At 45.2% G+C, this 13,121-nt stretch overlaps 1 protein-coding gene across 4 annotated transcripts in view; it reads right to left on the reverse strand.

The window, feature by feature from the left end:
* Window positions 1-327: 327 nt before the first annotated feature.
* Window positions 328-13,121, reverse strand: part of HELQ (helicase, POLQ like) — a 938,511-nt gene continuing 925,717 nt past the window's right edge. For all 4 annotated transcript variants that reach the window (XM_069630384.1, XM_069630383.1, XM_069630386.1 and 1 more), the window contains one exon: window positions 328-545. In XM_069630384.1, coding sequence (XP_069486485.1) covers window positions 429-545 — 117 coding nt within the window. In that variant the 3' untranslated portion in view covers window positions 328-428. The remainder of the gene's footprint in view (window positions 546-13,121) is intronic.

Raw genomic sequence — 13,121 nt, forward strand, 5'->3', positions numbered from 1 at the left:
GGGACCTGGGGTGATGGGAGGCACAATGATAGCGATCTGAAGCTATAGCCATATAAGCAATTATTGACAAGAAAGTGAACCCTGATCGACTGTCGGGATCCCAACATTCGACTCTGGTGCTAATAATAGTAGGAAGCCGGATGTTAAATTATGTACTTAACATTATATTTGCTACACGTCTTCTTTTTTTGTAAATGTATCAATGTACTATGAATTACACTTGTTATACAGAGGACACAGAGCTGATATGTTTTTTCAGATATTTAAGATGTCTTTCTTAAATTCAAGTCGTCTTCTGCAACAAACAGAATAGAAATCGAAAATAGGTAAGTTATAAAGTGTGTCCATGATTTATTGTGACCAAGGCTTATTGCTGTATTCATGAGAAAAACATAAAAAATATTACATTGTGTTTGAATAGTAGGACTTTATTCAGCAACTATGTGTCCTTCTGAAGAGGTATCGGGACCAGGGAGATCCGTCGGTAACTTGAGCAGTTCTTCAACTTCTTCTTGAAGCGCTTCTGCTTTTTCACTAAGTAGCATCTAAAGGCAAAAAGATTAAAGAATTACCATACACTCCAAAATGTTTTCTTACACAAATAACTGTGCAACAATCTCTACCCCACACATCCCATGTAACAAAGCATAATTTAATTGCCAGTTTCTACCTTGGGTCTAAACACACAATCCACTCTCTGGAGCATGTTCAATAAACATGAGTTCATGTTCTTCTTGATTAATATTTACTCCAGGGAACAACCCGCTGCATTCTTAGCCTTTACACCACGATGTCAGCAGTCACAGCTGGCAGTGGGGAGGCTGGCAGTGTGACAGAGTAATCAACATTTATTACAGCCCCCATTGAGGCATGCACATAGGTTTGAGGATGAATGGATTTAACTTCAGAGAGGGTAACAGGAAACCCCAGGGGGTAAGCAGACATATCTTCTCTAATTGAGTAACCACTTGGCAAATGACTGGCTCATATCTTTGGTCTGGCAAGGGTTCAATAAATGCAGGTACATATAATGGCAATATTTGCTAATAAACTAGTTAGAACAAAATTTACTCTAAGAACATACATTTGTGGCATGAAAATGGGGAAAACAAATGTGGATAACATTGTTGCAAAAACATTCCTCCTTTCCCCCAGTGGTCCCAAGAAAGGGAATATAGATCTAATCAGGAAAAATCTCAAAAGGTGATGAAGCCTAATCGGGAGCTATGGAACTAAAATGTAGGCAGATGAACAGGTCAGCGCTACAGATAAGCAACCACTTTCACTCCCCTCAAAACAGGAAAATACTCCCTCCAAAAAAAAGATGGAGTGAAAGCAAAAAATAGGAAACTATGCACAGTGCACCCTGCATTCACCCACATAGCTCTACAGATATATTTGGATCAGTGGTACCAGCAGAGCAGTGCCACAAGGAGCTCTACTGGTATTAGTTTGACCTGAAGAGGATATTGAAGGTAAAAAGACTTCAGTCTTATAATTTCAATGTATTTGTATTCACACACACAATATCCCCCTGCATGCCCCCCGAAAAAACCAAAGTAACTTTACATTTGTAAAATAAAGCTATCTGGACCCTTCATGAAAAGGGATCATGGCTGGTCTTTGTCGGCAGATGGTCATACCTCTCCATAACAAATATGTCAGCCAATTATCACATGCTTCATGGCTTTGCCCTTGCCACTTTCACTATTGAATCCTTCTCATCTATTGGACAGTGCTACGTTGCTCCTAGGAAATCCAAACATACATACAAACCTGAAAGACCACTCTCATAACTACAGCAGTAGCATTTCTGTCCAAGATTCTCAACCTCACTCTTCAAATAGAACAAACTTGAACTGTGGTCTTGTGCTTGCCCCATGACCTATAAAATTGAGGAGTGCTCTGGGAGCAGGGACTACTTTACCACTCGTGCAGAGACAACACTCACATTTGTGTATCAGTGGCCCTGCGGAGAGCTTCTCCACAGTGTCTGCATACTTGGTAAAATAAGCAACTGGATGGGGTCCAGACTGCGAAAATTGAAAGTTGCAAGAATCAAGATGGAGCCGCCCCTTGATCCACTTCACCTTGATCTTTAAGAATCTGTGTTAACCTTTAAAGGTTGCAAAACAGAGGGGGGTCTGGGAAACTCTCTGCCAGCACGAACACAGCTCATTGACCTGTTCTTGGGTGGATGGCCCATGGGAGAGTCTCAACCAAGTCTTTAGCTCACTGTTCTTTTCACAGAGAAGATATTTCCCCAGGGGCAGTCCAGCACCGAAATGCTAGGCAATTCTCCAGGACAAAGACTGATATGCGGGGAAATGTTTCTACACGTGTACCTTTGAAAAAGAAACACTTCTTTCAAAAACTGTGAATTTAGTGTGGACTACGTGCTTATACAGCACTTGACATGATGTTTATAATTTTACGAGAACTGATTTATCTGCTGTTTGGATAAGAACACAAAGGGAAAATGTCAACTTCCTAAATAAGTGGAAGACTGTCCGTGCAATGAGATTGTTCTGAAAAGCGTCAAGGACAAGTCTTCCAATGTGTAAAAAATGTGTCTGTAAACCAAAGGTTGACCCACTTACACTGCATTGTTCTCCTAAACGAAGAAGCACATGTGTGCTTTACAGACAAGATCCAAACGTAATGAAAATATAATGGCAGGATGGAAATGCCTTATCCTGGTTTGTAGTCTAGAATGGCAAACGTTAAATGGGACCTATTAAATAACATTAATGACCATTAATGACCCTTAAAATGACCTTAGACGCCTTTATCACATTTGTAGCTTAAAGATGCAGATGGTAGCATTTGCTATGCACTAATATTAGAGGGTGATGTCCCAGCTTTTGGTGTTTGCAAAAGCTGTGAAGCAACATTATGCATCACAACATGGTTATACAAGAAATTGCTTAATCACTCTTTGTACTTAAGAGGCAACAAATCATTCAGTCAACAAAAGACGACCTAATGACATGCTAGCCCCAAGACAAACTGCATACATATGAAGTGGGAGAATGGAAGACCAGGCTCCCGTCCTTCACCTCTCGCGCTTGGCCTAGAGGGTCACGGCCCAGACACCCGCCGCGAGAAGAGTTTGTCCATTTACCAGACGACCAGGTACCCTGGTACAGGAACATACGGATGTGTCCATCTGCCTGCCCAGCAGCCCACACTGGCCATGCCGACACCTGCGGCTCGGATCAGCTAGACTAAAATCCACACGTCGTTAGAGATGCCATGACGACCTAGACAACGGGAAGCACATCTGTACAAATATACACACTGAACATCTCCACACCAATCTACACGAAGAACATACTCAGTGCTCTGACGTAGGCGACAGGCATATTCACGGACGTGCACCTTTATTATTTTTACATAGGCTTTCAGAATGCAGAAACGCAAGACGCATCATGAACTCATCTATAACGCTTGCTCACGCTTCTCTTGAAACCCGTTACCACCATGAGAGGTATAATGGAAACACAATACTGGTCATGGAAATATATGCTATTATAACCTAAAAGCACCTATGCACCAAACGGACTACTTATGCACCAGGCCCGAGTAGGCCTCAACCAAGAGCTCCCGTGGACATTAACAAAGCAAGAGTCAGGTTGCTGATCCTGCAGAAAAAACCCGGTGGAACAACCAGCCAAGGTCGCAATGTTGCAAACCCACATTCCAAGAACAAATCATCAAAGGCACGATGTTGCAACCTCGCACTCCGCGCCCCAAACGATAAAGTCACGCCGGCAAATTAAACCAGACGCACAGTAGAAAAAACAATATTAATTGTACAGAATTCTGCCTCTTTCACGGTCCCTCCCCACGTGACCAAGCCGAACCTGACGAGATGCCAAAACCCAGGAGAGAAAAGGCGTCTGGGTCCCTCGCTACGAGACACAGGCCGATACACTTGAAAGGATCAATGGACATCTGCTACAGTGGGAGCGGTCAGCCTTCCACCTATGAATAAATCCTCACATTGTCTGCACGTACCCATATTGAAACATTGTTGCAATCACAGGTACACCGAGAGCTGGGAACAACGGTGGTCCCAGGCTGGGAAGCTCACGAGTGCACCAATCAGAACATGGGGCTCTTATCTCAGACGTCAGTAATATTAGCCAATCCTCAGGAGTCTTCATGTAACAATTCTTATGTATCTAATTGTAGGGACAACCCAGATATACCACCTGACTACACCTTGTGCACTAATATCATTCTCTATATGTGTACTATACTAACCCTACCACTCGAGCAACCAATTAAGAGTGGCGAAAGGTTTTTTGTTAACTTTCTGAAGTGACGCAAGTAGCGCGTCATAATGCAGTAAAAAGGGCCTGCGAGCCCCATGATTGTGTGTGTGTCAGGACGAACGCGTGCGCTCCTTGACCCATCCCTGCCGTTTTGTCTAAATAAACAGCAGAGTCACCTTGCTCCTTGTGTGTGTCTCATACTCTATCTCATCTGGGATATACGGGAGGAGTTGGGGCCTCCCTGCCCGGAGGTCTGCGGACGGCCCGGCCGACCCCGGCAGAATTTCCCCCCGACAAGTTGGAGGCACTGCTGAGATCTGTTTAAGATCGACTTTTATTTTTAATTTTTCCAGGCACTCCCGTTGCGAGGAGGCCCGGCGGCGCGGCCCCCTCTGCCGTTGCCCCCTTCTGAGGACTACAGGACCATCGCGGAGCTGCGAGAAGACCGGACAGCGCAATCCGGATATTGGCCCTCGGGAGCCGGTTGAGAAGTATCCCGCCCGCGGTCGGCGAGTGTCCAGACGTGGTCCAGACAAGGGGAGGTGGCGAGCCGCTTGGAGGGGTGCACGCAGTCGAGCGGCCCTGCATCGAGAGAACTTGGTGAGCATGACACGCACAAACAAGCAATGCGAAATTGTGAGGGAGGGGGAGGAAGTAAATAAGGGAGGAGGGAGGTATTGTACAGATGTGCGGCGAAGGTTTAACTGAGGGTTGCCAATGGAATGAATGGTAGCGGACGAGTGCGAGAGCAGTCGGCTAAGTTACACGAAAGAGGGGGGCGGGGCACGAAAACATCACGTGCAGCCGCTCGTAAGACACTGATGGCCTAGATTGCGACTACGTGTGAGGGTGGGTGTGTGTGGTTTCCTACGATTTGACATTTATTGATCAATGAGTAGATGAGGTTCCCTATTGTTCGAGCAAGAAACTCGATAGGTAGATGACGTTTCCCTGTGGACGGTAGCTAGTTACATAGTTGCCCAAAACGGAAGATAATTGGCTGGTTAAGCCCTCCTGTTGAGGGGCGTATCACACGCGAGGCGACGCAGCGTGCGCAGTCCGGTTATATTATTGATGAGAGTACCTTGTTCCAGGAGAGACAGGAAGACAGCTGTAGGGTTAGCGGGGTAGATTGCAAGTGTATTTTGAACTTAAATAACATAACAAGAATGTACCAGTAGCTCGAAGAAATCGGTGACGTCACCAGTAGGGATTTAATAAGATATCGCGAGCATAAGAAACTTTGGGATTGAGAGTGGTGGGGAAGAGAAACATGATAAAGGAGCGGATACGGAGATAAACGATAAACGAGTGGATCGAAAGAGGAGAAGGGGCGTGGCTGCACACGGAGAACGCACGGAGAACGCCGGCCACGGCAAGTGTAAAAGGGGGAGGAGAACGGAGAAACAGGACGACTGTATAAGATCGTCGTAAGGGGTACGCAGCCGCGGGGGGCTGCGTGCGCTTCGGCCGCAGGGGGCCGTAGGGGAAGGAATATAATCTAACATCATACATATATACATATATATTTGTTTTATTATTATTATTTTTATTTTTATTTTTTATTATTAGTATTGCATAATTTGTCAAAGGATTGTCGTAAGTCCCCACACTTGCGGGGCAAGGTAAGCAATATAAGGTTGTATATTGTAAACTGCTAGTAAAGGGAAGGGTAACAAGGGGAGTGCCATTATGTCATACGGGAGAGGGTCGGGAGGGTGGGGGAATACCCTCACTACCCCACTACAACACATATGCACCACACTGCCACCACATAGGGAGAAATTAATTAAGTACAGCATAGAGTGGACCCAGGGGACGGACAACAAAATGTTAACACCATGGCCGCCTAATGGTAGTTTCGATCCATATGCCCAACATTCACTATTAAACCATCTGCACAATACGTACAAGGGGAAGAAGTTGGCAAACCATGTGGAAGTGTTTAACTTATGGAGGATGTTCCAGGGGTCCCGACCAGGACCAAATGGAATGTTCACTATGGGGGAAACACCGGAAGAAAAGGAGATTAAGAAAGAAGGAACGGATGGGGAAAAGGGGTGTGAAAGGACAAAGAATACGGGGAATGAAGGACAGGGAGGAGAAAAGATTGATAAATCAAACGACATAAAAAAGGAACCGAACAATGAGATACCCATAACACCGGGAGTGAAAACAGAGGGAGGAGGGTTGTACCCTTTAAGAGAATTAGGAGAAATAGAAGGACAGTTCAGGGCGGCTGAAGGATACTCGAACCCGGCATACAGCCCTCCACCATATGTGGCTCATAGGAAGATACCAATGGGGGAAGGGAGGATTGGAGAAGAGCAGACTGTAGAGATAGGAAACGATGAGTGGGTAGCTGCACAGATATTATTGAAATTACGAGGCTCACTAACTGGAGAAGAAAGGGAGGCGGTAAAGAGAACAAACGAGGATAGTGCCAGAGAGAGTGAAATGAGGGGAGAGGAGCTACTACGGCAGAAGGAAGAGATTTTGGAGGAAAGATTAGCAAAACTAAGGGATGAGCAGAATGAATTGATCAAACAACTTGAGAGGGAGGAAAGAGAGAGAGTGAGGAAAAGGAAAGAAGGTAAGAACGAATTGGAAAAATTAAGGGAACGAAATGAGGAGCAAAAGAGAGAAGCTGAAAGGGTAAAAGCAGCAGCAGATAGGGTATCAAGAGTAGTGCTGAGAGAGAAGAAGAAGGAAGAAGAAGAAAGGGAAAAGGAAATGGAAATATGGAGGAGGAGGGTACTATCAGAGACAGCTAAGAAATATGAAGAGGGGAAGGTAATAGAGAGTATAGTAGAAAGAGAAAGGGTGAAATGGGAAAGGAAGAAAGAGGATGAAAGAATACTGGAACAGATGAGCAACGAAGTAATGGAGGAATTGAAAAGGAAAAGGGAGGAAAATAGTAGGGAAATGGAGGAGAGAAGTAAAGGGGGAAGAGAAGGGAGGAGTAGGGAGAGTGAAAGATGGGGAGATGTATATAAAAGTAGAGAGGTAGCAACAACATCAGCACTAGGGGGAACAGTTGGTAACAACGAAAGGGGAGAAAGAGACCTAATAGACTTAAAAACAGTAACAATAAAAGGAAAAAAGGCAGAGTGGGGGGTGCCATTTATGAATGACTTTTGCAGTGAGGAGGAAGAAGGAGTGGAGAAGGATGGAAGAAAGAGTGAAAGGGAAAGCTTAGATAAGCTATACCTCACTAGAACAAACATAGATTCGCCCTGGATGAGTAGAAGATGGGAGGAGCTGGAGAGAAGTAAGGAGGGAGTGAAAAGAATAGGGGAAACACAAACCCATGAAATCACGCCACCCACATCCCCATCACGCCCTCCCACGTCACACCCTACATGTTCAACCACCGCACGCTCACTGCACAGAATAAAGCTCGCGCCCTTCATGAACGAACTTACACCTTATGCATGTCGGCTTAGGGACCTCCCTAGTCGCAGGCAAGACAGACAAATAAACATACCCATATTGAACACAGGAATTGACGAAAAAAGGGGAAAGGAAGAAGAGGGAGATAGGAGCAGAGGTAGTAAGGAAGAATTTGAAGTAGTAAAGGAAACGGGGGAAGAGGAGGGGTGTGAAGACTCAATATTATGGAGCATAAAGGGTGACACAAGACAGAATTTAATGCCACTGTTGGAGAGAGGAGGGGTTAGACCACAGTATGTACCTCGGAAACATACGGATAAAGAAAATATAAAATGTAGGCTCCCATCACTAAGTGGAGGTGGGGGTAAGTGGATATATGAAATGGAAAAACACACCGCAGGACAGAAACTAGCAGTAGGAGATGTGAAGGGCCTGTTAATATCAATATTAGGGGATAGAGCGGATGACATTTGGAAAAGAGCGGGATTCCATGGGGTGACAATAACGAACACATCGCATGATGGGGCACCATTTGCAAACTGCAGACATGCGCTATGGCAGGCACTGAGAGTGCAGTACCCAGATACATCAGACATAGGAGCCATTACTTCCCGTAAGATGGGTGAAAATGAGGATCCTGTTGATTATATCCAGGATATTCAAGAGAAGTGGCGCATGGAAACTAGAGAACAATGGGACAAAACACCAGCCATATTTTATCATATACTAGTACAAGGGCTCCCAGAAGGAGTTCAGAAACAACTAAAGAAAGTAGTGGGGATGGAAGCAAAACCATGGCCAGAAATACAACTGACTATAGTACATCACTGCAGGACATGGCAAGGAAAAATGAAACAAAAGGAAGAGGACAGGAAAACAGAAGAGGCCAAACTAGTACAGAAAAAACTTACTAAATACACAATGGAAGGGGCATTAATAACTACGCCCACACCAGTGGCCCAAAGCCCAACGCAAGTAGTGGCTGCACAAGATCCCGCTCAAATAGCGCCTCCACAAGGTGTAATACAGCAAGTGCCGCCTCTGCAATTACACGCACCAAACATGGGAGGAGGGTACCCAATGCAAGGAACTGGGTATTACAGTTATAACAGAGGGAGAGGAGGGTTTATGAGGGGGAGAGGATACGGATATAATACCCAACAACAGGCTGGGGGACTTAAAAATTACTACCCCACAGGGCAACCCGTATACCAGGACAACACAGGGAGCTTCCCATGGCAAAGCAGGGAACCACCCGTGTGTTGGAGCTGCGGACTATTAGGACACATGTCACGTACATGTAGGGTCAGGCCAGGAACACCAGCATGGAATGAACAAGCACAACCTAGGACCTCACAAGAACAGCAGGGCATACAACGACAGCAGATGTCACAACAAGGGAGTGAGCCACAACAACAAACAACACAACAGCCACAAACCTATTCACTGCCACAACAACAAATAACACAGCAACTGCCACCGCCACAACAACAAGTAGCGTTAATACACCCACCACCCCAAACTCAACAAACGCAATTGGGTAGGGTGACGGTGTTGGGACACAACCCTTACACAGGGAATGGCCAATCATTGTACCCCCAATAGGTCAGCCCACAGACGGCCTTGGTGTGTCCCATCCTGTCAGTAACACCTAATAGTGCGGAGGAACCACGCATAGAGGTAACGATAGGTGACAAAAAATTATCATTCCTTGTTGACACCGGGGCAACCCGGTCTTGCATAAGGGAAGGTAAATTTAAGATGTCAGGCGAAGCCATGAACACCCAAGGATTTTCTGGGGCTAAAGGGTTGGTTCCATTTACTGATAACGTTCCCTTATCTATTGGAGATTATGATCTGTCAGTTCCACTTTTGTATTATAGTGCCTCACCAGTAAATATACTGGGGAGAGACATAATGAACAGGTTGAATATGACGATCTCCTTTACAGAGGATGGCATAATTTGCTCTACTCCAGGGATTAACATGCTCGCAGCACGACAGATTTTGCAAGCATACTGTGGACAGACAGCGATTAGGGCGGAGCCAGTAGATGGCGAGCTATTCCAGTATGGCACAGACATGGCATTTGCATGGATGCCAGGGATAGAAGGGAAAATATGGAGGAGGCCAGCAGCCTATCTGTTCCGACCAGAAACACCAGTTAATGAACTGGAAGGGAAGGTGTTTGTAATGGACATTGAGAGCATTATTGCAACAGCTGATTATGTTGCTGTGCACGCCCAAGATAAAGAAGGGAGAGCATGGAGGGCGGTGATAGCACTAGCAGAAGGATGTAGGCTGACCCAGGTGTCAGATGAAGAGCTGTTCTCAGAAGAAAAGGAGGAAGATGAAATGGTGTTCATGATGAGTGTAGAAATATGGCTACGAGTGGCCCACAAACAAGTAGCACAGAAAATTGCAATGGCACTTGAGGCACCCGCAGGCACCCCAGTCCCATTTTTTAAGGAGGTTATGTCAAAGGTGCCCAAATCATTATGGACTATTAGCCCTTATGACGTGGGATGCATAAAAAGCATAGGGGGTGTAAGGATAAAATTGAAAAAAGGTGCCATACTACCAAGAGTGAAACAGTACCCATTGTCAAAAGAGGCAGATGAGGGCATATATGAAACCATAACGGCCCTTATAAACAATGGCATATTGGTCCCCTCAGAATCACCATGTAACACAGCTGTGTACCCGGTGCGCAAGGCTAAAGGGGGGTCTTGGCACTTCATACAGGACCTCAGACCCTTGAACAACATAGTAGAAGCAGAGTATCCAGTAACAGCAAACCCGGCCACAATATTGTGTGGCATTCCAGCAGAAGCATCACGATTTACAGTGATTGACCTTAAAAATGCTTTTTTCTCAATACCATTACACCCAGACTCACAAGATTTGACAAGCTTCACTTACCGAAATACAAAGTGGAAACATACCAGATTACCACAGGGGTATTGTGAATCACCCTCAATTTTCAATAGAGTAATACAGATGGATTTGGGTAACGTTGAGGTGGAAAGCACAGTGTTACAGTATGTGGATGACATAATAATTTGCAGTACAAACGAAAGTAAATGTAGAGAGGACTCCTTAAAAATGTTGACAATATTGGCTGAAAAGGGGTACAAGGTAGACATGGAAAAGATACAATACTGTCAGGAACAGGTACTTTACATTGGCCAACTGATATCCCAACATGGAAGAAGGATTGCACCACAAAGAGCACAGGCCATCTCAAGCACTCCCGTGCCACAGACTGTGAGAGAACTGCAGCAATTTCTGGGGCTGTGCAACTACTGTAGAGCATGGGTATTTGATTACAGCTCATACATAGGACCCCTGCTTGAGGGTTTGAAGGAAGCAAATAAAGGGGAGAAAAAGTTGGGATGGACTATGGAAATGAGGGAGGCATTTGACGAATTGAAAGACGCGATATCAACTGCTCCAGTACTGGCATCCCCAGACTATGAGCGACGCTTTTTTATATTTTCACATTGCGACTCAGCAGTGATGAAAGCAGTATTGGCACAAAAAACGAGCATGGGCTATAAACCAGTAGCATTTTACAGCGGGCACTTAGACCCTGTGATGTTAGGCCACTTCCCTTGTGAACAAGGTCTTGCTGCAGCTGCTTTTGCAGTAGAAAAAGCATCAGCAATAACTATGGGGTGTCCAACTACACTGTTTGTGGAACATGCACTATTTGCAATATTGAATAAACCTAAGTCCACACTAACGACACAGAGGGCATCAGGTTATGAGATTATTTTGTCTAAAGCTGAACTAGCAATTGTTAGATGTAGCACGGTTAACCCTGCAAGATTCCTAGCAGAAGTAATTGAAGAGGGAGATTACGCCCACGACTGCACCCAAATAACTAAAATGTACTCATGTACTAGAAAAGTTGAAGAAAACGCACTAGAGGGAGGTGAGCTTTTGTTTATTGATGGGTCATCAACTATTGATCAAGGAGATGGGATACGAAGGACTGGGGCAGCAGTAGTAAAAATGATGGAGGCGCCGGTGTGTGTGGCTATGAAGTGTGTACAACTACCACAGCATTACTCTGCTCAAGCCGCGGAACTGGTTGCACTAATATTGGCATTAAAGGAAAGTTTTAATAAAAGAGTAACCATATATTCCGACAGTGCATATGTTACATCCACTGTCCACTCAGGGTTATCAAAATGGAGAAGAAGAGGGTTTAGGAGAGCTGATGGCACTCCAGTACAACATGCCCTCTTGTTGGCTGAACTAATTGAAGTAATAAACGACCCCCAAGAACTAGCCCTAGTCAAATGCACCGCACACACCAATGGTGAAGACTACGTCTCAAAAGGGAATGCAGCAGCAGACGCACATGCGAAATATGCTGCATACTTTGGTGAGATATGGAACCCCACAGAGTCACAGAGAGGGAGAGGGAGGGGAATAGCTAGGGAGATGTTAATAAGAGAAGGGTACACCCATCTCCCAGCCACACAGATTATGGAGCTACAAGCGGCTGCACCAATGGCCGAAAAAGAAGTATGGGTGAAAAGAGGATGTACAATGTCACCAACCGACGCACTATGGCGCCAGGGTGGCACTGGGAAAGTTGTAATACCGTTAGCACTGTTAAATACCGCCCTGAGCCAATTACATCACCCTGCCCATACAGGCAAGGAAATAATAGCAGCACGAATTAGAGAAGATTGGTTTTGTCCTGAATTAAACTCCCATGTGTCAAATTTTATCAGCAATTGCCTCACATGTCAACAGTTTACGGCCGGTCATACTCTAAAAGTGATAAGAGGTACCATACCCCGGCCAGAAGGACCTTTTCGGCACCTTCACATTGACTATGTTGATATGATCAACATATGTCAAGGTAATAGGTATATGATTGTAGTAGTATGCCCATTTTCGAGGTGGATTGAAGCAGGGCCCTGTTCACACCCTGATGCGTTTAGAGCAGCCAAATTCATAGTAAGGGAGGTTTTCCCCAGGTGGGGAGTGTGCGAGGTGTTAAGATCAGACAACGGCCCACATTTCGCAAACGAAATGTTCCAGCATATCACATCCCTGCTGAACATTAAACACAAATTTGCATGTGCATACCACCCACAGGCTAATAGTGTATGTGAACGCCTGAATGGCTTATTGAAGGAGGCAATTGCAAAAATACAACAAACAACAAAGAAAAGTTGGTTGTATTGCCTTCCGTTAGCTTTATTTGAACTGAGAAATAGGCCAGGGTCCGACCACCACCTCACCCCTCACGAAGTGGTTACTGGACGTCAAATGCGCCTTCCCCTAACCCCAACGTCAAGGGCATTCACAGACCACGAAAGTTCAGCGAGTGTGTTAGGTGATGAAATGTATCAATATGTGTCTTCTTTGATTACTAGTGTCGTGTTTGTGTCTCAACAGCTCGAGCGCACACGGGGCGGGTCTACC

Source organism: Ambystoma mexicanum, chromosome 6q (assembly GCF_040938575.1).
Source record: "Ambystoma mexicanum isolate Mex_15411 chromosome 6q, UKY_AmexF1_1, whole genome shotgun sequence".
In the NCBI taxonomy this organism is placed as follows: domain Eukaryota; kingdom Metazoa; phylum Chordata; class Amphibia; order Caudata; family Ambystomatidae; genus Ambystoma; species Ambystoma mexicanum.